General features: G+C 41.9%; 2 protein-coding genes across 2 annotated transcripts in view; both read right to left on the bottom strand.

Annotated features, from left to right (window-relative positions):
* Positions 1-2040: 2040 nt before the first annotated feature.
* zswim7 (zinc finger, SWIM-type containing 7) lies at positions 2041-18939 on the bottom strand. The gene is made up of 5 exons (XM_080482541.1): positions 18834-18939; positions 16112-16133; positions 14167-14269; positions 7412-7516; positions 2041-3178 (listed from the first exon to the last, which is right to left on the bottom strand). The coding sequence occupies exons 1-5, from the start codon at positions 18907-18909 to the stop codon at positions 3068-3070; spliced, it is 417 nt and encodes a 138-aa protein (XP_080338667.1). The 5' UTR covers positions 18910-18939; the 3' UTR covers positions 2041-3067.
* Positions 18940-20010: 1071 nt separating this feature from the next.
* ncor1 (nuclear receptor corepressor 1) overlaps positions 20011-26986 on the bottom strand; it is a 56008-nt gene continuing 49032 nt past the window's right edge. Inside the window, 10 exon segments of the mRNA XM_080483207.1 lie at positions 20011-22498; positions 23158-23328; positions 23416-23607; positions 23683-23736; positions 23840-23985; positions 24557-24700; positions 24788-25002; positions 25100-25266; positions 25527-25787; positions 25905-26374. Of these exon segments, the coding sequence (XP_080339333.1) occupies positions 22248-22498; positions 23158-23328; positions 23416-23607; positions 23683-23736; positions 23840-23985; positions 24557-24700; positions 24788-25002; positions 25100-25266; positions 25527-25787; positions 25905-26374 (2071 nt within the window). The 3' untranslated portion in view covers positions 20011-22247.

Genomic DNA, 26986 nt, shown 5'->3' with positions numbered 1-26986 from the left:
GGAAATTATGCAGAGTCATCAGAATTATCCCCGAGAGGATCAAGTGTTCAATCAATAATTGGGTTTTTGTGTACTTTTGCACGTGGCTGTAGAGGAAGAGGGACACGTCAATGTTTCTCACACTAAAAGCAGCTGGAACCGTGAACTTCAGCGGAGCTGAAAGGTTTCTCATTCTTCTCTTCAAGTTTGTGCTGAGATCAGGCAAAAAAGAAAAAAAAGTTTTCCCTGAATATTAAATATCTCCATTTACTAAGTGAAATAGACAGGAGGAGAAAAACAAAAATAAACAGAAAAGACAAATTGCTTTTCCAAACCCATGAATCATCTCTCAGAGCCAGAGGGGTTATAATAAAATGATCCTGGTCTCCTCGTGGCTCTGGCCCAGAGGAGGAGGGCTTCAGTGGATCAGCAGGACTTTGACTGAGTGTAGAATGAAATAAAACACACCAGCTGAAGTGGGAAGCTGACAGTAGAAACCATCTGCAGCTTCACACTGAACTCAGCGGTGACGCTGTGACTGGACTTATCAGTTCACATTATCGTCCATCCTTTAATTCTTTGACTTGCTGCACCTTCAGTGTTGCTTTGATTCATTTGGACGTATGAATGTATGAGGACCCCCGTCTTCTCTCATCTAGAGACCCATTTAGTGTTTTCAGCCACATTTCTCTCACTACAGAGGATCCGCGTTGGGGTTAGTTTGTGCTGCAGCGTCACAGCTCAACGTCACACTGGGTTCTAGTCACCTTCTCCGTGAGCGTGTGTGTTGTGCAGCCTCGTGTGTGTGTGTGTGTGTGTGTGTGTGTGTGTGTGTGTGTGTGTGTGTGTGTGTGTGTGTGTGTGTGTGTGTGTGTGTGTGTGTGTGTGTGTGTGTGTGTGTGTGTGTGTGTGTGTGTTCGTTCTTGTTCAGCTTTTGAAACTAAACAACGACAGAGAGTCATCACTACACTAATACAAAGCATTGCACTGACATTGTTTCCACTTGTTTTCTATTTGATGTGCTTTACTGGTGGTTTTTGAGCCGCCGACCGTCTGTGTTGGTGTTAAACCAGTGTACTCCACCCGAGTGCTGGACCCCCACCCCCCGCAGCTTCAGCATCTCCACCCCTTGTGTCCAGTGTGCCACCTACAAGTAACTCCAAGGGCTAAAATTCAGGAGTGTGCCAACTTTTTAGTACATTCCAATGGAGACATCCATACTGTAACTGCACTGTATTGTTGTAAAAGCTGTCTTTGTTGACTGATGTGTAAAAAACAAACAAACATATATATATATATATATATATATGTACTGTAGGTGTCTGACTTTCTACAAGCTATTGATTGATGTCAGAGCTGTTGCCTTCTTTTTTCAATTGCAAAGGTGCGACGGACAATACCAAGGTTATCGAGCTCAACATTCCTGCCTTTCATTCCCAACAACATATCTGTCAGTGTGCCGTAGTGCTGTTACTAATCAGGAAAAAAACAAACAAAAAACATCATCATCTGGGACAAAACAGCTAATGCTCAACTTTTCCGATCATCCGACAGAAACTGCAAACTGATAATGCTATTTAACATGATGCAATCTGTATGTATGGTGAATTATTTTGTTAATAAAGGCAGTGTTTATATTGTTAAAGAGCTGTTTTATTTCTGATTCTGGTGGGGAAACGGCACTTATATAAGGAGAATTATTTTTGTCATGTGAATTAATTCAGTTTCATAGTTTAAGATACTGAATTGAGTTACTGGTACTCCTTCATTGTTGCACATCATATAAAGTCTGGTGTAAACACTGTGGGTATAGTAGTAAACGGAAGGAGCCGGGGAGAATATCAAATTATAAAATGCAAATACATTATAATGAACATACGGCTGCAGAAGCAGCAACATGCTGGACGTGATTAAAGCTGCACGATAGTAAACAAGCAATATGTGATCATGTTGAGCAGTGTGATCCAGATAAATACTTCAGCGTATGATGTTGATGCTACACTGCTTTTTCTCTTGTTGGATCAATTTCAACTGAATGTAAATGTGCAATGTTTTTGTTTTAGAAACAACATTTTATTCATTTTGAACTTTTATAACAGACATGAACATAAAACAAACAAACAAATCCAAGGATACAGATGAGGTAAAGGAAAACAAACAAAAGGATCTCAGAATGTGGGTGTTTCTGGACAAAGTTCATTGTTTACGCAGTAAATAACAGCCATTTGACGACCGTGCAGAACTGCCACCCTCTGCGTACCCGGTCTGCTGTGTTGTTTGAGAGATTATTTGTTGTCCACAACTTATCCGATTCTCATTCCCCTAAATGCTCCATTGGCAGAACCCTGAGAATCTCCCCGTACCACCGCTTCATAGACTCCAGCCACTGGAGGAGAAGACGTCTTCTTGTTAGAGGAGAAAGTTTGGTAAAAAGTTTTAGCTGGTATTTGAAAAAGTCCCTCACCTCACAGAAGGTTTGAATTTTCCTGTGTCTGCAGCTCCCACCAGCAGTTTCCTGACTTTGATTTTGTGCTTCTCATTTTTGGCCCCTTTGCCACTACAAGTAATGTAACCTGGACATAACGATATGGCAGTGAGGAAAACCTTTCTGACATTTCGTGCAGCTCTTCTTGTTGTGGGCTTCTCATCACCTTCCCACAAGCTTGTTAGATTAATTGGTGTATCCGAGTGTGAATAATAGTGAGATCTGTTCTGGGTCAGCTGTGTTCAGCTCTGAGGTGGATCAAACAGGTCTAGAAGTTATGTAGTAATTTAGTTTCTTACAAATGACAAGATGGAAAATTACTTCCTGTTTTTGAAATATCTCTGTTCCTCGCTATCTTCTTGATTGATGCTGCTCCAGATAGAAGCAAGCCAAATAAAAAGGAGATTAATGGATGAAACTTTTTATCTGTGGATGCGGATTATTAATAACTCCCAATTTTAAAGAAAAAATAAATAAAGCAGCATCTGTTTGGCAGCACATGAAGAAGCGCGACGCACGACAGTGTGCTTGGGCTCTACTTTCCTCCATAATGATCCAAACTGTCGGCCGCATGTTTCCTGTGTGAGCCGGTCCGTCCTGCCGTCACGGCGCCGTCGTCCCGCTGAGCAGAGCAGACATGTGCTGATCAGACACACTCTCCTGCTGAGTCACCGCCATGGCCTGACACAGGTAGACAGCCAGGATGTGCTTGCACTGGGGGGGAAAAAATTAAAAAAATTAAAAAATGAAGGATGGCAGACAGAGATTTATTACATGAAAGCCGGCGCTGGTTTCATTAATTTCACGGATATGAAGCTGTAACGCCCCCGTGGTAATTTAAATTCACAGCTCTGGTACAAACAGACTGTTGGAAACTGCGCAGAGTCATCTTCACTCTGACAGCACGAGGCGCGAAGGCCCGACAGCCACGTCCTACATCAGAATCGATTTATAATCATCACAGGTTGTGGACTGAAGCAGGCGCCATAAACTTTCTTTTTTGCCCTTTTATAATCATAAAACAAACAACACCAAAATAGGTCTTTATTTTAACAATTTAGGAATAGATTTAGAAAATGCTTATTTGTTCTCCACCTCTAATCCTGGACACAGTGGAACATCGTCATGATTGATTACTGATAATAACACTTGTTCCTGGACTTCCTGGAGCTCTCGTAATGGCGAGCTGAACTATTTGGAGATGAAACAATTATAAATGAATATTGAACCAAATCAGGCAGGACGTCTGGTTTAGGGACAATAGTGCTGAACAAAAAGACAGAAGGCTGAAGTGGAGGCGGCAGAGCCGAGGATGTGGTTTGACAGTTTGGAGGGAACATGATGCTGAGGACGGAGCTGCCAGGCAAGAAAAGAAGGAAAAGCACAGAGAGGACGAGAAGATGATCCGTCGTGGCAGAAAGTAATAAACACTAAATAATTTAAGATGTCATTTCTGTGACAAGAAAAAGACACTGAAGTCTAAATTCTCCCTGATGGATGGCAGCTGCCTCCATTAGTGTGTGTGACCATGACGAACACTGTAATGTGCTTTGAGTACCGTTAAAACTCTGTTAAACTGCTATATAAGTGAAATCCATTTACCATTTAGTGATTTATTTATCAAATATTTAACTAATCGGGCAAGATTAATTCCGAGATCTGACCAAGAACGGCAACAGGACGTCACAGTGATCAGAAAAGTTACAAACACCTGAAAACAAACGCGAGTATCTGGACTATTGTTCGTGAGCTCCATCAAGCTTCCACAAAATGATTTGGGAATAAACATTATCTTTTCATTTTTATTTCATTTGCATTCCACACTCATTTTCAAATATGGTCTAATTTCAAGGTTAAAAACTGCTAAAAAGAGCCAGCATAAATTGAAATGGTTAAAAACTAAAAATACTCAAACAATGAAATAATACAGGAAAAAAAATGGTGAAACTAAAACAATTGAACTTGTTGGTATAGCTTTATTTCAGGAAAAAAATAAAAAGGAAAAATAAGAAAAAAGGAAAAAAAAGGGAAAAAATGAAAGTAGGGAAAAAAATAAAGAAAAAAAGGGAAATGAAAAAAACATTTTAAAGATTAAAGAAATTTAAAAAAAATTTTAATATATATATATATATATAGCTAAAATTGCTCTCACCATTAGGAATCTCACAGTGGCTAAAATAACTCAGATTTTGCTGAAGTGGGAAAATTCATGCAAAAAAAGAGGAAAAATCTCAAAAAATGGCTCCAAAATCTAAACAATATAATAAAGTATATCTAAATTGCAGTTACAGTACTTCATAAATGCAACATGCGAAACATATTTTGTGGCTCCAGATACATTTCTGATTGGTGGAAAATCAGGAAAACGTCTCTTTTGGTCATACTGGGCGCCGCCCCCTCATGTAGGATATAACTCATGACACAGTCCATGGGGCCTGTAATACCCCAGAGAGATACCATGGTGGTAACATGAAATGAACTGATCATCAGCCTGTGGTGCAGAGAGGACGCTTCTACACTTCAACGACAGATGAACTTAACGGAAGAAATAAACGTGCTGAAAAAAGTTTGTTCTGCTCAAATAGTAGAAGTGGGAGTCACTTCTACTATTTGAGCAGAACGAATGACTGAAGTCAATGAAAGCTGACAGGGAGCTGTGTGAATGATGGCAGCTCCTGGTTTGATGCTGAAACTGTTAAAGTGAATGAATAAAGCAAAGGGGCTTACACGTTAAAATTTCCCGATATGAATGTTAAACACGTTTAGCTAGATAACTTTCCCTCCACAGATACATTGTGAGTCTTTTAACCTTTCAGTGTGTAAACAGATTCCTGGTACATGGTTGTATATAAAACTGAGGCGGACTCTGTGTATAATTTCCCACATAAATGTTTGCGTGTCAGATGCTGAATCACTTCGGCTGCCTGATGTTTGTTGAATAAGAAGAAGTCGTGTAATTCAGCGTTCACGTCACTGAACACGCTCCCCTCATTATGTTCTGCGTTAGCGTGTTGATCGCTGCCTTGCGTTCGGCCCTCGGGCTGCTGCGAGCGCCATGGAGGAGCTTTCCTCCACAAACTCAAAAGAACTACAGACGTTTGTTTCCTGGATTCTCCAGCTGGATGTTTGTTCAGTACGATGATGTTTGCACATGGTTTCGGAACCGGACTCATACTGGAACCTGGAGAACCGAGAAATAACCGGAGTGGCTCCAGTAGTGGACGATGTGACATGAACTAAACACAAACAGTAAGGAAATGTCTGTTTGCGTTTGTATTTTTGTTCAACGTATGTATATACGTACGCACTTGTGTGTGATACATGCACACATAACCCTGTATAATGATAAAGTATATATACATGCAATTATATTAATTCTAGCTATGGGATAAAAATAGTCAAGGGGTAGGGGTAAAAACTCCTTTTTCTAACAGGGTAAACTCGGATTTGCTTGTTTGTTTTCTTTTGTTTGGATGCATATGAACCTCAAACTGCTCCCAATGGACGGACCGTGTGCCTTTGCATGGCAGGCTCATCCACTGGTTAAAGACTTTCCCTCTGGGATCAATAAAGTATTTCTAGTGCATGAAATCACTCAGCAGAGCTTACAGTTATCGTGGTGAAAACATTTTAAAATGCAGATGCAGATAAGAGCTCAGACAAAGGCACAATATTATAGCTCAAACTGAAGTGTAAGTATAAATAAATGTGCCGGGAATTTATCGCCACAAGTGTCAAACGCAAACCATGGTAACATGTGAGGTCTGTCAAAAGCAAAATGATCACAGCCTCACAGTGAGAACGTCGTGGGTTTAATACTGGAAGAAGTTGTAAATCTTCATTTTTGGTTTCTTTTCATGGTATTAATGTTGTTGATCCGCTCGCTGGGAGTCTCCATGGTCGGCTGCAGCTCTCGGTTTCTCATACTGATTTTAGCTGCATCCTCCAGGGAAACCAGCCTCCGCAGGCCGAGGGAGGAGCGGAGGTCGTTTGCTGCTGGTAGATATTTAAAGCCAAAACAAGCGTCCGCAGCAGCCGGGGGGGTGGGGGGGACAGAAACAACAACCCGACCATGATGCATTCGTCACACACTGAAAGTGTGAGCTCTGTCTGCTTTGTGAGGAAGTACGCTTGACTGGCAAGTGTGTGTGTGTGTGTGTGTGTGTGTGTGTGTGTGTGTGTGTGTGTGTGTGTGTGTGTGTGTGTGTGTGTGTGTGTGTGTGTGTGTGTGTGTGTGTGTGTCAAAAACACCATTTCTGAGATGTTCAACCGTCAGAAGAAACTTCATTCAGTTGTTCCCAATGTAGGTACGATTTTCTGGACTTAAAAATTTTAAAAGACAAATATTAAAGATTCTTTTCCCCCTATACATTTTTATAAAAACTTCAAAACAAAACTGCTCATATAATTTACAAAGCCTGAATATACACTACCAGTGTGTGATGAGATAATCATTATTTTAAAAGCACAGGTATAAATATTGTAGAATGATGTGTTATATCGTGTTTTTTAACTGAAATATTATCATAGTATGGATGGCTTGGTTAAATATAAGTATAAAAGACATTACAAGTTGGTCAGCTGAGAGCTGCAATGTCTTGCATCCATTCGTATGTAAAACGTAGTAATATTAAATCTAATAGAAGTTATTTGGTGTTGGGATCTGCCGCTGAACTACAGCCGACCTTGTAGCAGGGGTGTCTAACAGCGACCAAAACCAAAACCAAAACCACATTTAAAGGTTACCATTGCACGAAAGTCTCCTGGTTTAAAAAAGCACTGGACCATTCATGATTTCCAGATTTAAATTGAAATCCGTTTTAATTTTTAATAAAAACACAAAACTCCCACACACTCGCATGTGATCCAGAGAGCTGTGTGAGGCGTAGTCCTCAAATCAAAGAGTGGAACATGACAAATACATGCAAGCGTCCGTCTGAGACTCACCAGCAGGCCGTCGTTCCTGCGCAGCACAGTGTAGGCGAACGCCGGACATGGACAGTAATGACAGGACAGGAAACAAGTGTACAACCGACCCGAGCCGCCCACCACCTGAAACACACGTCCAACACATTCACACAGATTAATGGAAACGTCAGAACAGAAGTACAGAGATGAGTCGTTTCTATATGAGGGGGGAGCGTTAAGATTGTATGTGTTACTTCAAATACTTCAAATAATAATGACTGTATTGAGATACAGTAGACTTGATATTTATGACTTATAAGCACCTCCAAATTGTAAAAGGATAAGGAATTATGAATATGAAAACATTCATAAATATTTAAATATTCTGAATATTTAACAGGTATATTAAGACAATAATAAGAATTTGCAACAAAAGACGCACTCTAAAACAAACTAAACTAGGAATTAAAACAAAAAAAGGCTTGAGAAGTTTCAATTTCTATATAATACACATAAAAATATCTGAAGTATCACAGTTAGAACTAAATGCAAAAGTAAATTTTCTCAGTATTCAAAGTCGTTTGGATGCAACAAGATTAATCTAAACTGGAAATATCAAGATCAGAAGGGAGAAGAAAAGAGTGTGAAGATCAACTGAACACGACTCAATGAATGAGTGGAGATTATGTGAATCTGTCTCTTTAAATCCACCGACGATTAAAAAAAAAGAATGTTTATTTTATGCTAAACAACAAAAAAACACAAACTCAAACATTTGACTTCACATGTCGAAATCAACAAGGACTCCTGGAAATATTGCAATATAGTATTCGGTAATAGTTTGTTCACCTGTGCAGTGTACAATGAATTCACATATTGTAGTTTTTATTTTGTGAAAATCACTCAAATACAGGCTGCGTACATGTGATTCTGACTTTAAGGTACGTTTTAACAGTGATGTCACCTGTTTTCAGGTGTGCCTGCTCTTCAATATTTAACGGCCGTGGCAGCGGCTGGGTTGAAGGTGAGGTTTCCTCCGCCACCTTCATCACTTCACATCAGCTGCACGACGGAGACGGAGTAGAAACGCTGCATTTTTAAAAAGACCTGCGCGTCTGGAGCGTCTAATGGCCCTGCCCTCCCCCACATCCAGCATGTCACCGCTCTCTCCTCCGTGTTGCAGCAGCGACAGTGATCTAAGTGTCGTCCTCCTGCTCGTGACACATGAGGACATTTAGCTGCTGGATTAGCTTGACACTTCAAACTAACTAATGCTCCCAGAGTTGGCAGAGCAGGCTCCATTATTCTTCAGAGCTCCGATAAATTACTCCCCCCCCCCCCCCCCCCCCATGACCTACCCAAGCGACGTATTATAAATAAGCCGCAAGAAGAGAGACTCACGTGGAATTAAAGCACCTTGGTACCGATGAGAAAAAGGCACCAAGCACATCGAGATGAGGACAGAAACAGTGAAAGTTTAGACCAAACCAAAGAGTGCCGCACTTTGCACGGAGCCAGCTCCATTGATACGCTGCTCACGCTGCGGCCGGTTTTGTTTTCCGCTGGTTACCGCTGCAGCTCACACCACAGAGCTGGCAGCCCGCACCATCAAGCTGGATAACAGACTGGAGGCTTCCTCCTCCTGGCCGGGATCCTGCTTCTCTCGAGGCAAACGGTGCAACTCAAAATTGGCCATTGAATCGCCGCCGATGGAAAACTCTGAGTGACCGGGCTCTCTAGTGGGGAATATATCTCAGGAAGCCGCTTGTTGCCAGAGGACGGGCCTCTGTCCGCTGCTGACCGACTACAAACGGGGCTTCGGGGGAAATGAAAGCTCTGGGAAGTGACTGGGATACGCAGCCTCTGTATGAAGCAGCACTGACCAGGTGCAGTTGCTGTTGGTTACAACAGCAATATAAGATCTGAGTCAGGTCAATATTAGAATTGATAAAACTCGAGAGGGTTAGATGAATGAATGAATGAATGAATGAATGAATGAATGAATGAATGAATGAATGAATGGTAAAAGAATCCAGCTACACTAAAGCCTAGCCTTGTCCCTATCACATCTTCTGGTTGGGTTAGGCTTTAATCGAAATCTCTTGAGTTTTATCGATTAAAGTTTATGGATCTGATAAGGTCAGTTATTAGCATTTCTAAATTAATACTCCATCGAAGGGTTTTATATGTATTTCTATGTACTCACCTTTTCAACGATTTCTCTCTTAATTATTTCATCATCGCTTAAAAGGTTTTTTTCCACCTTTTTAACAAACGCTCATTGTTTGTTTTTCTTTATTTACACCAGTCTTCCTATTTAATTTCATCACTCTGGATTTTGCAAGTGCCGATACATGTATGGAAGTCAAACATGTTTTCCTTGTAGTATTTCTCTCCTCACCTGAAAAGCACTTCAAGTTGGATCTTACTATCTGAAATTTGCTACACAAATAATCATTGATTGATTGATCGATCGGAGAGACTTATGGCTCAGATTTGTCACATATTCCGACTTAAGATGCTAAAAAGTAAGGTCACATGAACTTAGTTTTATATCTCGGTAAGGAAACCTCATCACACTAATTGGTTAAGGATAAACTTCTTCATTTGCTCACATTTTCCACATATCAGGTGGACATTCAGGCTCGTTGAGACAAAAACATATACAGAAAATTATCTGTGTATTTGTACTGTGTTGTATTATGATTACACCAGGAGTGTCAAACATAAGGGTCAAACCCGGCCTACAAGAGGCTCCAATCCGGCTGCAAAACCACCGAACAAATTAAAAACATTTCAAAGGAAATATAGATTATTTTAAACTGTGGATTGTGTTTTTTGGGACATTTCACTGTACTTTGCACCCGAATGTTTAATTAAAATTTGCTCTATGTTGTCATTCTCCATAGTAATCCTTTGGTTTTGTGAAAATAAAGACATTTTCATCATGCATGGTCTGCGAAAAGTTTAAACGTTTAGGTTATTATGGCACTATTTTACCAGTCAAGCCCCCTCAAGATGACATTTTGACACTCCTGGATTACACTAAAGTGTAATCCAACACACTTCAGCCTCCACGGTACAATAGAACAATCATTCATGAGTCTTTGAACCTCCCTCTCTCTTAAGACAAGTCGCTACCTGTTGTGTTTTTCCATAATAATAATAATAATAGTATTTATATGCAGCTATTTATAAAACTCAAAGACACTTAGATAATAACCTGTTTATAGCTTTAAGTTGCTACTGGAGCAGTTTTTGCTGCATTTAAATGACCCCACACTGATTCTCACCTAGAATTGATCATTTATCAAATCTGGTGAAAACAACAAGTAAAAACTAACTCTAAGAGCTCAATAAAGCTAGTTTATAAATGCTGACGTTTTACTTTATTTGTACCACTTGTTATGCTTTCCCCATGTTTTTGATGGCATGTTGTGTCTTGCTGTTGTCGCCGCAATGTCCCATGAGCAATCGATAAAGTATCCAGCGGTCAGATTAAGAGATTATGAAAACAATTGTCCGTGGCAGTCCTCCTCATACATATTTCATTATAGCACATCATTCACAGACTTCCGTTTCGCCACAGGCACATGTGCTTCGTTCCTTATAAAAAGGTCAGTGAGCATTAGAAATCAGATAAGGTGAAAAAGTCCTGCAGTGAAATGCCAGGTCCTCATGAGTGTTTCATTCATTCATTCATTCATTCATTCATTCATTGCGTGAAAAAGGAGACCAAATCATCAAGACAAAATGAAAAAGTCAATTCTTTTGTGCATGTAAAAAAAAGAAAATACTGGAATTCTAATTTGTAGACTTCAGCATCATATCTCACTTGAACGTCACCGTATTTCCCATTCGTCATAGATAACACGATATTTTTATAATCTGATGAGAAACTTCTGCATCTTCTTCCCGCCTTACTGGAAACTTCTCTAACGAGTTGCCAAGTGAATGACTAATTGTGGTGAACTTTATTTTTAAAAATCCTGCAAAAAGTTCACTGTATCTTTCGTTCCATCCCAGAGATCTTACAGGTTTTTTTTATACTGAACAATGAGTCCCAATGAAAAAACTAATCTTCCAATTGGAGCCAAAATACAGTCAAACGTGAGGGATTGTGGTCTTCAACCTCTGACCCTCAAAGTAAAACCTTCAGCCACTTCCTTTGTAAAATCACAGATCGGTTACTGGACGGGGACAAGTATCTAAATTATATCCAAAAGCCACACTCGGTTGCAGAAATTTACATTGAAAAGTCTTTTTTTTTTTTTTCTTTCTTTCTCTGCAGCTGCCTACAGAAGCACTTAGCGTCAAAATTTAAATTCAAAGAGTCAAGAGTGCAGCGCTGGCTGAATATTTATGACACAGCTTGACGTCACGTGTGTGGACGTTGTGCAATGGCAAGTCCCACTTAACGTGTTCAAACACAGAACAGAGCTGTCAAGATCCCAGCAGCGACACGGCCGCTGCTAATGGGGCTGTTGCCACCATCACGAGGGCGAACAATACGTGATCCTAGAAGATCCCCTCCCGACAGACTATGACGTGTTTGTAAAATACTCAATTTTCACTAAAAAGACCCGTCAGAAACCCGGTACTCTTGGTGTCGCCATATAGCCAGCCTGGATGCATTTCAGATGCGTCATCTCATAGAGCACAGACACACACCGAACAGATGAGTAGAAACTCTCCGTCTTAATAACTGCCTGTAGAATCCAGAGGTGTTCACACAATGACGCTCTCAATATCACTTCGCTGCACAAATAAATCCCAGCGATGTGAAGAGATACGGCAATGAAACCTGGCAACAAAAAGCCCATGGGACATGTTTGGAGGCCATTCCTGGTCCAGGTGAGCAGGTCTGTGTGCACAGAACAATGTTAACAATGACAAACAGTCGGACCTGAAAAACCTCCCCACCCTTCAGCATTTAACTGGAAACTGAAAATTCTCAAAATTCTCTACAAAATACTCCAGGAACTGCAAGGAAAACAACTTTCAGCAGGCAGTTCATGCTGTAAAATGTTCCTCTGACGCAACGCTGCTATTTTTAAAATCAGATCTGCACCTGCATGAAGGTGGGAAGCCTGGGAGGTGTTCAAGTTGGACAAACCTGAACAGCTCTCACAGCTATTCATGAAGAAACAACAGTCACATATTCCACACAGAGCACGATGACATACTTCCCCATTACACTCAACAATGCTGGGCTGTGTCAGTCTGAAGCATTCGCTCTTCAAGGTCGCTCTCATGAGGGATGGAGTGTTGTGTTTTATGTTCTATGTGCTGGACTGGACGAACAATGTTCCTTTTGAGAGTGAGCTTAGTGTCTCGCTTGGTTTGACATTGTTATTTTTATTATTATTATTATAATTATTATCGAGTGAGGACAAGAGATCGTATCAGACCTCACGACCAGATCTTGACAAGTGTGAAACAAACGTATTCTTGAAAACGTGATCGTCACTCGGGGGAATCAAACTTTAGATTTCTGCCACCGATAGAGAGAATTCACAAGACATTGAAACAGCCTGTGAATTATTAGGATTAGTTCAGGAATTAGTAAGTCTAGTAAGATTAGTTCATTTGAAGAATAGTGAGAAAAGTATTAGGACAGCAGAGCTTCCTTGAACCAATCATAACTACTTCCAGTTCCCATTTTATTTCCCAGAAAAAAGAAAATTTGCGCTGATATTTTTACCACTGCAGCTATAAATCCATGTTTGTTATTATTTTATCCAGGAGGAGGCTGGAGTTCAATGTGAAGGCAGGGTGACCCCCGCACAGGGCACCACAGGGAAACAGACGATGGCGCAAACTCACATCCAAGCAAATCCATGTGTTTACAGAGTGGGATGGAAACCCATATATGTGAAGGGAGAACATGCAAACTAAACACAGAAATGGGACTTGAGCCAGCAGACTAACCTCTAAACCACTGAACTATGCAATGAAGAACTAGAAAGCAAAAACAGGCACGATCACGCATCAACATTTCCAGAAGAATCCGACTAAACTGATGCTGAACAATAAACGCCAGGCGGCCTTGAGGGAGACGAAGTCAAACAATCACTTGAAAGTGTCGCCCACAGAACAGAACCCCCCCACCCCCCACACCATCTTTATTTAGCTGCATTGTAATTTGCGTTTTCTTTCAAAAAACTATTTTTAAAAGAGACCTGAAGGAGTTTACAGGAAATCTGAGGCAACAATGACCACGACTTAGGCGGACCGCCGCGTCTTGTAAGGCAGCAGCTCGACATCCCATTGAGGTCAACTGTAAACTGAGGACGGCGTGACTCAGGGTCAGTCGCTTCACAGGACATTTACCTCGCGATGAAGTCATTTGGTAACAATGGATTACAGCTTTTGTTTAAAAAGTGTTTCAGAGAAGAAAAAAAAACCTTGCTCGGAAGCAGCGTTTACTCAAAAAAGCAGGAGGCACCGATTCAGAAAATGTCGTTATAGTTTGTAATGATCCGTTTGCTCTCTGTGTAATGAACCAAGTGGACCAGATAATCAAACATAATTAAAAGTACAAACGCCTCCTAAGTGTGTCAATAGTTTTTCTTGATGAAAAAAATTAAAATTCACTGGCAAAGGCCGAACACGTTTTGAATTTCAATGAAAAACAGATGGGAGCGTGAGTGGTGACGGCTCGTACATGCTGGTTTAAGTAATGCAGACTAGCTGAAGAATCTGGAGACGCGCCTGCGGTTTAATGGCACGTGACATGCGGTGGGCTGTGGAGCCAGTGACTGTAAATCTCCTGTTGACAGGAACACGACTACCTGGAAGGCTTTACGTCCGCTGGGAGATGAAATACAGGTGACTGAACGCTGATCGACCAAATCCAGAGCCTGCAGGGCGCAAGACCCGAAAATAAACTTCAGCCTGGGAGAAATGAGGGGAAAAAAATAGAACATCAAGCAAACATAAAAATATCCAACATATCAATCACATACTTTAAGAGTGGGATTCAGTTCATTCATGCGGGAAATACTGTACATGTACAGTTTCAACAATGAAAATGCATTTTGTACATGAAGGTTTATTTAAAATTGGCTTTATGCTGCGATCGCAGTCATTTCCTGTAGTAATTATTTGGCTCTGTGAAAATATAGATCACATATATTTTGCACCACAATAAAGAAAAATTTAAAAGTTTCAATTTAAAGGTTATTATGGCACAATTTCACTGGTCCGGCCGACTCAAGATGACACTGGGCTCCAAGCGGCCCCTCAAATTAAAATGTGCTTGACACCCCTGAATTAAACTGTGAACACATCATGACAACATATAAAACAGATGTGTGGCACAGAAATGTGTAGTAAAATAGTAATGTAAGTGGAAAAAAAAAAAAAAAGACTGGGGTGATTTTATGATTATTATTCTGCGTTTCTGGGTTTGCACTTTGTTTATTTACCTGTTAAATAAAAAATCGGACTCACCCTGCACTCTGACTTTTACCAAATCAAATTCTCATCCCGTAAAATAGATTTCTGTGCTGCGCTGACTCCTTCTGCTGTCGAACAATGTATTAGTTTTCTTTCTGCACCATCAGCAGCTCCCTCTTCAGTATGCATTATCATGTAGTTTAATGAACAGTCTATAACAACCCCCCCCCCCACACACACACACACATTTGAAGTGTTTTACACAGGAAGCACACATACAGGCACATCTCAAATAACTGGATTACATATAAACCAAAATATTACTCATCTGTTTTTGCTTTAACGGTCAAAATCTCAGTTTATAAGCTGTGAACATCAAAAATACAGTATCTCAAAATATTAATAACGAGATATTTTGCTTTATTGTTACTGCAGGACATAATTATCAGAATAAAATTGTAATAATAATAACAATAATAGGAGTAAACAGACACCAAAAACACAACAAACGTTTTGCGTTTTCACTTGAAAACTTGCGTATGGCGGCTCAAGTCAGCAACTGTTGTTCTCCACCAAAAGTTCTGACCAAGTGTGGGAAGAGCTTGAACCAGATTGAACCCCCAATAAAAAAAAAAGCATAACTATTGAAGTGCTGGTTATGTACTCTGTTGTTACTGTATCTTTTGATTTTTTTGTATTTTATAATTGCATTCATTTCCATTCCACGAATAGTTGATCTTATTTAAAAGGTGACAGTTTTACCCAACATTCATTTATTCATTTCAAACATCATTTGTTTTTAAATGAGATAGAAACGTCCATGCCGGGAAAAAGCTTGACCCTGACGACCCCCCGGGGAGAGACCGCCCTCCACTTTGAAAACCACTCAAATGCTGTGTTCACATTTTTCTTGCAGCTTTTCATGTGAATGACTATGTTTTGTTGATACGTTCCTACCGAGAGAGAACAGATACAGTGAGTCAGAGAAGACATCTTCTGCTTGGTAAATGAGTGTGCCGAGCCCCTCAACGGTACAAGTTTCCTGCCGAACAAACAGGACGTGTGGTTATGTCGACCCAGACGGCGAGCACCCCTTCATTCACAGCAATGTAAACCACTCCTGCCAGGAAATCGCTGAATAAAGACTGTGTGCAGTGTCATGACATTCAAATTCAGCCTGTAAAAATCCTCCCTCTTGTCCGACCCGCTTAGTGACAACTCACAGTTCATCGGATGGATTATTTCACTCTTCAAGTCTTCAAGCAAGAAACAGAAACAGAAACAAATCGACTGTGATGGAAGTAAATGTTTAAGGTGATAACAAAAGGTCAGACTTACGCGATTAGCAGGTCATTGGGAACTGCAAAAAAGAGAGAGAATCTTTAAAAAGTGATATTTTTTTTCACAAATTCAGCAAATCAAACTTTCATCCACAACAACCGTCGTAAAAGTCAGAGAGAAAAGCGACGCTCTGCCCAGGATGAGCTGTGACGAGTTTACATGTTGGTGAATCCACCGACAAACAGGGCCGCTGCCGTGTTTGAGTGTATTTATAAGGCCAGGAGAAGAAACATGGTGATATTTAGATGCAACACTTCTGTTTGGCTCCTTAAGACACGTTAAGCAGCCAATGTGGAGGAATGGGGCTCACAGGGGAACGTAAAGGAAAGGGTACTCTCCACTTCATTGGACAGTGTGATTACTAATCTCACATTTCACGCAGGCAAGAAGTCTATTTCAGATATTTTTTTTTCCCCCTTCCCAATCCTGTGAGACTTTTTAGTTGTGTGACTGGCTCTCAGTCAGACGGAACAACACTGGCTGCTTCAGACAGTTTGGGTGAGAATAAAAATGATTGCTGTGACTTTGAGAGAAACACCGAATATCAGTTAAACACGTGACATGTGATGATACTACACATTGCTTGTGATGAATAAACAAGTTTATGATGTTGATGTCTTTGCACTTACGAACAACAGCGCTCTCCCTCTTGTTCGACCCAGTCTTAACCGGACCAAATGGGCCGCGTTTATCTCTCTTTCTTTGTCGTCTTTGCTGACGCACCGTTTACACGACAGCGTGAAGTGAAAACACATCGTTTATGCGTTTTCGTGTCAGAAAGGTTTCGTGTCTACACGTATTCAGAATGATGTCCGTTTAGAAACGGTAGAAACGCTTCAATGAAAATGTTTTCAATGCATTTTCAGCGGCTGCGAGGATCATTCAAACTGGACACTCAAAACTAAATTACTTTTTTGCGTTTTCGCTCGAAACAGTTGTGGTGTTAACAGAGCCTCATTTCCCCCTGATTTTTGCGTTTCTGACTTTTGTCTTAATGAAGCGATAGATACAATCAATTATCAACAAAATCCAGGGGTATCAGGGCTCCATCTGATTTTCTGAATATGTCAACATGCATGATTGCAAAGAAATATAAATTTTATAGCACAGGCTTCTCTTTTCACACTTCAAAAAAAAAAATCTTTGCTCAGAAACACAAACTACAAATTTTCAAGCTTTAAACCTGCGACCATACGGTTCCCAGTCTAACAAGACCCTCTAACAAGGTGACTACAGGACTCGTATTTTGTGAGAAAAAGAGTGAAGCAGCTCTTCCTGGGCCCACAAGTAAAAATCTGAGTGATTCAGTGTACTGATCAACGGTGTAACTGTAAACTCCACTGAGCTATATTGGGTGTGTCAGGACATTTTTTTTTATGTCAGTTGATTTGCAAAAAATAATCCATTGGAGTAGCATTCCCATACTTTATAAACAGTGAGGGAATAAAATGATCAACTATCCGTGAGCGATGGCTATCTAATGCTCATGAACTTATTTAGGAAGTTTAATATCTAATTTATATGTAAACTGATGCTGAAAATATGTTTAGAAATTAAATGTCTCAGCTGAAAGCACGCTGTATCAACCAGTAAATCGAAAGTGTAAATCTTTTAAGTTGCGCTGCATCTGAGTGGTCACAGATTAGGTCCCGTTTACACGATAATGTTTTGAAGAAAAATTGTTGTGTAAAAACGCATCTGTAGTTCCCATGTCGGTCCTGAGTTTGTGCCGTTGTTTGTTTTTGTAATGAAACCATACACACGTACGTGCAGAAAACAATACGCTATAAACTTTAACAATGGTGTGCACACCGGCATTCGTGTGGACAGACGACCAAGTTGAATTGCTATTCAAGTCACTGTCAACTATAAAAAAAACTATCAAGTCCCAGGAGGATCTGGACTGGGAATCATGACGCTCTGAAGGCAAGCATTGTTGTGATTGTCCATCTACTCCTGCGAGTGCAGAAGATTTATATCTATATGGCTGCGGTGTGCCGTCTCCAGGGAGGCGTTTTCACCGGTTTACATGACGACAGAGTCGGAGCATTTTCGAAAAGTTTATCACCCAAAGTGCAACGGGAGTTTTGCATTCTCCCTTGAAAACGTTGTTGTGTAAACAGAGCCTGAATAACAGTAAAGGTCACTTTAGATTCTATGAAATGTCTCAAAATGACTGTCTTTTTAATCTGCATGTCTATTTTGGCAAAGGATCACTTTGACCACAGCGGTGGTCTTTGGCACACCCTCAAGAGCCCCCTGCTTTATGTTGAGAACCACTGATATCAGATAAACTCAAGCAAGCTTATATTATTAGCACCACTTATGCTTTCAGAAGCATGCCATGTGTGAAAACGTCCTGTTTCCAGCTGTGTAAACGTGTCAATATCACCACGTCCAGAGGAAACGCTACAATCACAACTATGTTGCAGCAGCACCATCTGCTGGTCATAGACTAGAACTACACGAGGAGGAACAACATTGTAGCAGCAAATGTTACGTTAGTGTTGGTTTTAGCGAAGCAAAATTACCCCTTTTAAGACACTATATCTTACACTATCGTGCTCATGATAAAAAAATATATAAAAAGAGGTGACATTTCTTCAGAAAGTCAGAAGGTCTTTCACTTCCGGTCGGGACTGACAGTTAGCTGCTAATGCTAAGCGAGAGCCAGCAGCACATTTTCAACAGTCTCCTCTCTTTGCTGCTGTTTTCTTACTTTGAGACGTTTCCCGGTAAATTTTCTCAATATCTCGGAAAAGCTGTTCAGCCACGGCAGGAAGACACGAGCGCATTTTTCCCGCCTTGTTTTCTTTTCTCTGCAGCCTATCAGCACGCAGCACAACTCAAACCACTTCCTCCTCCTGGGCACGGGGAAGGGGCGGGGCCAAACGCAAGGATTTAACTCTGGTTAAAGGGCAAGAACAGAAATAAAATTCGGCTAATTTAAGCTTCTTCCACAAGTAGTTACAGCATGTAGACAGTCCATCACAGGGAAAACAGCGGGACAGACAATAACACACACTCAGATCCGCAGCTGGAGGCAATTTGGATTCACCAATTAACCTCACATGCATGTTTTTAGACTGGGAGGAAACTGGAGGAATCCCACACACATTATGAAGGGAGAACATGCAAACCCAATACAAAAAAGCCCAGCCGGTATTTAAACCGAGCCCTTCTTGCTGTGAGGCTTGAGCACTAACCACTGCCCCACCATGTGGCCTCTCAATTCTGCTTCTCAAGTACCCCCGTCTGCGTGATAAAATAAATGAGTCTTCATCAAGCTGTGCGTAATAAACCATTCATTTGAATTGGTTATGTTGAATGTTACCTGCCTCTAATAGTGAATTTGGATAATAGCCTTTATTTCTATGATGGGTCTTATTTCACATTAGAATTAGATCCCCATGGTTTAGACCATGTAGTTGAGACTGCCATAACACATCATCTAATCACCTTTTCTTTAGTTTTTCTTCTTCTATTGTATTCCAACAAATTGGTAAGATTTTCTGCCCATTGATCACAAATCTGTTAACGCAGTCATTTTCTCTGGTTTGCAGGGTGCTGGATCTGAACCCAGCTGACTATGGGCGGAGGCAGGGTTCAACATGTACAGATCACTGGTTTATCACAAAGATTCACGTCTATGGGAGGTTTTAGAAAAAACAAGTAAACTCAAAACACAGGTTTCAGGGTTGTTGGAGGAAAGTGGAGTACTCTGCGAAAACCTGCACCCAGGGAGAACATGCAAACTCAACAGAAAGCTCCCAAATCTGAAGTGTGAACCTTCACTCACACTCCTTGATTAAATTCTATATTGTATTAATAAACAAATATAACGGAACGTACCATGAACAGAAGCGGTCAATGAAAAAAGAACATGGAAGACAGTGGACATGTTTTATCGGTGGAGAACTGATCCACTTTATTTGATTGGTCTGAACTCTTGTAATAGCCTACTGAGAGACATTGTGCGATACAAACATTGCATTTTCAACATCATAGGATACACGGGTTTTCAAGTCTCAATTCTTCAAAAAGACAAAAAAAAAAAAAAAAAAAAGAAGTTCTGTTTTGCTTAGAGAGCTGAAAAGATGCTCCAATTCTTTTTCGGCTTCATGTCGGATTTCTTTTTTTAAGATTCAAGTTTGTAAACTTTTTTTTGTCATTGCGTCTGTAAACACATAACATCCCGTCTTTAACAGGACGAGGAACAAAGATGTTGAAAATGACAAAAAAATAAAATAAAATAAAAATGTGCTACTACAAATGATTCAAAGTCAAAAAGAAAAAGGAAGGAAAAAATCAAGTTCAGAGGAAAATGGATCTGTGGACTGAGCAGAATGAAAACCCAAAAAATGTTTGTTTGCTTTTTTTTTTTTTTGCCAAAAATTAAAATTAAAAATCACAAAAAAATAAAGACTCAGAAAGGAACGTTACTGCCATTTATGATGTTGACCTAACTCATACTCGAAGCTCTATGCCTGTGGATTGATGCCATGAAAACAGAGATTAAGTGGTCACGGCAATGAAATACGTGACGGCAAACCCCTAAACGTTATATGGTACCATACACTTAAAACTGTGAAGCAAAGCGTCATACTGAAACAGGTTATGTACCAGCTACATAAAGAGACAGGAGGTCAAAAAGTCCAGATATCTGTGAGTGGTGGGAAAATTTAAAGCACATCTTAGTATACTCCTGGGCTGGAGGCTGAATAAGTTACACAGCAGGTAGTATGCTTTGTTTTGTTGTCAAAAGCTACAAAGAAAAAAAAAAAAAAAAAGTGCAACAACGGTGCAGACCATTCTTTGTTTGGTTAGTTTTGTCTTTTTTTGTGTAATGGAAAGACAGAATTTACAGAGTTCAGAGTGTTCAGAGTCAGGACAGTATATATATATATAAAAAAAAGAAAAAAAAAAGAGGGACTACAGAAACAAATACAAACATCAAACAACGTATATCTCTGAGAAAATTAGTTAAAGCTGCCTTCTTTCTCAAGTCACAAGGCATGGCAAAAGCATCCCCCCCAAAACAAACAAAACAAACTTCCTGACATACGTTTTTTTTTTTTTTTGTTTTGCTTTGTTTTCACCATGACAACATTGCTGAGCGAATCATTCTGGACAGGTTGGAAACGGAAACTGCAGAGAGACAGCTACATGTGACACACAATATAGTCAGCTCTGTTGAAAGAAGAAAAAAAGGAAAAACACGTTGGCTCACTTTCATTATTCATACGGGGGTCATGGAGTAGTCATAAAGATACAATTTCTGGCAAAATTAAGCTTATATCAGACCTTTCACCTTTCTGCTATGACACCAGTGTTCTCAACTTGTTTCGAAAGACATTTCTCCGTCTAGAATGGGGCGAGAAATCCTCTCTGCCATCCAATCCATGCATCGTCTCCGCCGCGTGATGAAGACAGGCATCAGGTATCGCTGCCGTTTGAAATGTTTAGTCTGTTTATTTAGTCCCCCGATGTCCTCAATGTCCAGGCTCTGGTGGTGCTCGGTGGATGGCGCCGTCTCCGTGTGCGTCACTCACTCTCATGGTCAAGTACAAACCACAGATCTGGTCTCTCTGGTGAAATGATGAGCGGGTGCTGGCGAGAGACCAGCTTGTGGCGTTTTAAGATTTACACCCCCAACTCTTCCCATTTTCAAATGGATCAATTTAAAAGCGACATTAAAATAAGAAATCATCAAGTTAAGAAAAAACACTGCAAAAGGGTACTCTATTTACATACAATAATTTCCTTAAAGGTGGGCTGTATCTTTACGGAAATCAAAACGAAATTCAGAAATAGTTTCTTATGTTGTTTCTTCTTACATAGTAGGTTCTTCATCTTTACTATCATGTCATCCCCTCCATCAGGCTGGGCGACGGCTTCTGCACCAAAACTTAAGTCTTGCTCAGAAGAGCCCCTGCCTGTCACGGGCTGCTGCTGCGCACACTCTCAGCAAACAGCCGGGGGGCGCCATAGCACCAAAAATAAAAAAGGACACCACCCATTCTACTGCTCACACTCTTCCGAGGAGTGAGGTTAGTTCTCGGCGGGGAGGTGACCGGACAAGCCGGTGCTCAGGCTTCACTCTTCTGGGAATCAGGGCCGTGGCGAGCAGGGCTCAGTCGTCGCTGTCGGACAGGGTCTCGTATTGCTCCGACAGCAGAGACTGCCACACCCGCTGCTGGGCCACCGGGGCTCCAGCCGGAGGCAGCTGCTGCTGCTGATGCTGCTGCTGCTGCTGCTGTTGGGGCTGTTGGGGCTGCTGCTGCTGCTGCTGCTGGCTCTGTATGGTGGGCGAGGCTATGGAGGTGGGTGGCGTGTTGCTCATTATCCGCATGGTCAGCGGGTTGTAGGGGAACTGCATGGGTCCTGGGGAGAGACGAGGAGAGCGACATTGAAGGAATGTCCGTAAAACCGGTGCTCCGGTTGTGCTTCATACTAGTTTCACACTGAAACTGACTCGTCAGGTTAATTTGTGAAACAGATCTGGATCTCTTATGCATTAGACAAAGTGAGTTCAAATCACAAGAAACATGCTGCGTTCCTCCTCCTCAAGCGTTTGTGGATGCATAGCAAACCCAGTAATGTCACTGATGACCTGCGGGAGCAGTGCTGAGCAGTATAACTCACGTTCCACCAGTGAAAGAAACAAAGAAATTACTGTGTGTGTGTGTGTGTGTGTGTGTGTGTGTGTGTGTGGGGGGGCGCATGCAACACAAATACAAAAACCAAAGAAACCTCAGCTGTCTTTATCCAAGGTCTAAACACTACCTGGGATACAATTACTTATTTTAGCAGTATTGAAGTTGTTTCACTGATGTTCGGATTAGAAATGTTGTCACACATGAACCCAACAACGTGCACCGCCCTCTACTGGACGTATAGATGAACAACTGCACACACGTAGAGGACGCACAAACTAATTTACGTGCATAATGGAACCGTAGTTGAGCTTTAACATGCACCCGTCCCGGTGGGGTTAACACTCGCTGGGTTCAGTGAGTGAAATCAGTCAGTAGGACAGTCACCTGTGGATGAGGGCCGGTCGTCCCAGCTCCACTGAGCCTGGGCTTGTCTGTGATAATCTCCCTCGGAGTGGACGGAGGACACTGACGAGGGACGCTCCCCTCCAGCGTACGCCTGACCCAGGTTAGGCGACTTAGATTTCCTGCTGTTGGTTTTGCTCTGCTTCTGCTTCCCTGCATAGCGGACGTCAGCAGAATGTGGACATCAGGAGAGCGAGTCACCTTCACATGACTACATTTAGGCGTGCAAATCCTGCTTACCCATACTGGGCGACGGACTGGCCTCCTGCCGGGTGTCGCTGCCCGTACTTGAAGCGTTGCCGATGGCGACTCCTCCATGTTGCTCCTCCGGTCTTTCATCCAAGTTTCCCATTAAGGCCTTGCGAATGATGTCCTCCAGGCCCAGGTTGCTGGCTGGGTCACTAAAGGAGTGATTCCGGGGATTGATGTTATCTGTAAACCACAAACCGAATGCTGAGAAAAGAAACCTTCCCAAAACAGTGAAGCGTCTGAATAAATTTCACATACTGGAGCTTGTAACAGCGGGCAAGTTGAAAATCTCTGTGCCGGGTTGTGCATTTCCTGCAAGAAAGGCAAAGGCGTTTGAGTTGATGCCTTTTCCAAAAACGAGACATCATCATGCTTCAATGTCACCACATGCGAACGAGTTCAAAGACCCACTTACCAACATCAGAGTCACCGACACCAGAGGTGGAGTTCAACTTACGAAAGATCTCTTGCTTCTTGGATTTCACCATTGGTGAAGTATTTTCCAGCTTGGTGAAGAAGGATGGCAGGTAGCTGACACTGCCCGGTGACCGTGAGTCACTCCTTCAAACACACACACACACACACGCAGACAGACAAAAAGATGCGAATGAGTAGTTCTCTAAACAGTTATTATTGTGATCACAATAATAATAATAACAATAATATAAGAACTCCAATATATCCAGTATGTTTTTGCACATGCTGACAAATTATAGCAAAAGACCACCTCGTAAATAAGACGGATGGATTCTTACAAGATGGACTAATCAAAACAAACTCGGCCACCGAGCCTCGTGGGATGTGAAGTGAGCTCTGGTGAAGGACATTACAAGAGCTGGCATCCAAACAAGAAAGTTATTTACGGTCCAACATAGACAGCTATCAAATTTCAGGATGTAAACGGCAGTAAAAAGTCTAACTTTGAATTTATGACCTATGATGCTAATTACTACAGATCACAAGATTCATAGTGCCTATGAAGTACAAACTTTATAAAGAAGCATTTATTCTTATATATATATATCTAAAAAAAAATCAGCAGCTATAAGATGAGACACAAATTGAGTTAATCTGTGCTGTATTGCTGGCCTGACAGCTTCACATACCGAAGCAAACAGCAGGAATCTTTTACCTGATCTCCGAGTTATCAGCCTCTTGCCTCTGAGCTTGAACCCCACCAGTCTCCTGCTTGTCCATGCTTTGATAACTCTGTGGCGGAGAGATGGGCTCATAGTTTTCCATCTGTCTGCCTCCTCTGTCTGGAGACTTCCCAGGCCTAGACAGGAAGTGGAGAACAAGTTTAACACAGGACTCTGGTTGAGAAACTGTACTTCCTCCTCCTCCTCCTTCCAATGTAATGAACCTGGATCTGGGCTTGTCGGGGGCGTTTTCTGGAGACACTCTGTTGGAGGGTCTCTGATGATGCGGGGCCTGGACCTGGTTCTCGGGGCTGTAGCGGCTGGGCACCTTAACTCGGCCTGCAGAGGACATCGACGGCCCCACACTCTGGAATGTGGCAGAGGCCGAGGAGGCTGGAGGGGGGTCCTGGTTCCGGGCGAAGTCCTGGGTTATGATTTGCTGCATTACACGGGTTGAACACAGAAACAAGTTAGTTGGTTATGAGGCATTTAGCAAGTTAACTATTCCTGATGCAGAGCTCAAGAGCACTTCTTACCGAAATGTGATCTGCCAGAGTCATGACTCTGTGAGTTTTGGGGACCTGTGAATAGCCGTCAGCCTGGGAGGACGGGGGCTGATGGGAACTGGACTGTGTAGGCTCTCCCGACGTCCGGTAACGACTGAGTCCAATTGACCGTGCGCCCACTGGTAGCTTATATTTATCTGTAGGTACCAAGATTAAGCGTGAGTGTGGTCTGCCGACTAGACGGGTGCAGAGGAACGCTAACTGACAAGTTTCAAATGTCGCGTTTAGTGGATGAGGTCAGTCAGGTTACACTATATTTACCCCACTTGTCTCAATGTCTCTAAATTTATCCTTCATCACCTAGTCTGCCTCGCCACTTCTACAATCCTGCTCTGACTTTAATCTGCAGCAAAAATCTAATGTTTTGTGCTTGTTTAAAAACTTTTGGTGTTTCTACCTCCTTGCTGCTGCTGCTGCTGCTGCTGCTGCTGCTGCTGCTGCTGTTGCTGCTGCTGCTGATGATGCTGCTGCTGCTGCTGTTGCTGATGCTGATGCTGCTGCTGCTGTTGCTGCTGCTGATGCTGCTGCTGCTGTTGCTGATGCTGCTGCTGCTGCTGACCGTCGTCTGGTTTGTCCTGTTGGGGCTGGACTGGGGAACTCGCAGGACTAATCACTTCAATGGCTCCTCCGCCTGTGTTGTCATATCGATTGGAGGACACTACAGAACAAGAGCAAACAGAAAGTTCACAACAAGGAAATATAAAAGTTTGGTCATGACACATGGACATTTATTCAGAGAAAAAATAAATAGATGTGAAGTCTGAATGTTACTGACAGCTGCTGGAGGAGTCGGAGCTCTGAGAGCCTCGCTCTCGTGAGTCTTTGTCCGACGCTATTTGACGCGTGATGATGACGTCGATGAAGCTTGCTGCTGTGATGGTCGTCTTCCCATGAGTCCGAAGCTCCTCTTCAATGCGCGACTTGGTCTGAGACCCCTTCTCCTTAGCCCCACCCCCAGGGCCCTCGGAGTAAGCTGGATGGGGCTTTCCCCCCGGCAGAGACATCGCACCGTACGGCGACTGCAGGGACTGCCTCTCCACTTCCTGTTGCTGTTGGTCCGGGTGGCTAGCCGGCCGCCGAGTTGAAGACATATCCGCATCCCGTTCATGTTTGTTGTCCTTCACCTTGGCCACGTCCATCTGTGGAGCAGAGGCTGCAGCGTCCACCAGTGCGGCCAGGGCGTCGGCTGCAGTGTTGTAGCGCGAGCTGCTCTGAGGCACCGACGCTGCTGCAGATGAATGAGGCCTGCAGAGAAAACAAGAGGACAGAATGTCATTTAACATAAATCTGATGAGAGGAAGCTTTTATACCTGAAGGCCCCAATCCACCAGCAGAACTTCCTTCTATGAAGTTAATAATTGTGTCCTGTTATCATTTACTACTATGTTAAAGTGGTATATCACTATCATCACTTTAATGACTTAATGTTTTTAATGAAGAATTTATAGGAATAATGTCATAACTCAATTAGGTCAATTAAGTCAAGACAGGGCTAGAAACCTATCTAGCCCAAAATGTTCCCCATGGTGGCCCCAGGAGCTTGAAATGCAAATTACTCAATTACTTAATTAATCAAGTATATATTGCCTTTCAGGGTGAAATTACATGTACAAATTGGCTCAATTATATTTTTGCACGTACTTGCAAAGATTTGTAAATTAAGGGATTTTTCGCCTCTTTTTGTGAGAGAATTCCATCTGTTAACGCAGGTTTTTCTGCCTTTGATTGGCACTGGCAGGTTTGCTCCTGTCAGGTTATGTACCTTTTGGCACGCACTGTGTCTCATGGAGTATACAGCCTTGATATCAATAAGTAGCACTGGAGTAGTGCCAAATATATACAACATAAACTTACATG

This window comes from Lipophrys pholis, assembly GCF_963383615.2.
Source record: "Lipophrys pholis genome assembly, chromosome: 16".
In the NCBI taxonomy this organism is placed as follows: domain Eukaryota; kingdom Metazoa; phylum Chordata; class Actinopteri; order Blenniiformes; family Blenniidae; genus Lipophrys; species Lipophrys pholis.
Note: the sequence above shows the minus strand (reverse complement) of the source record. Positions and strands in the feature narration are given on the sequence as shown.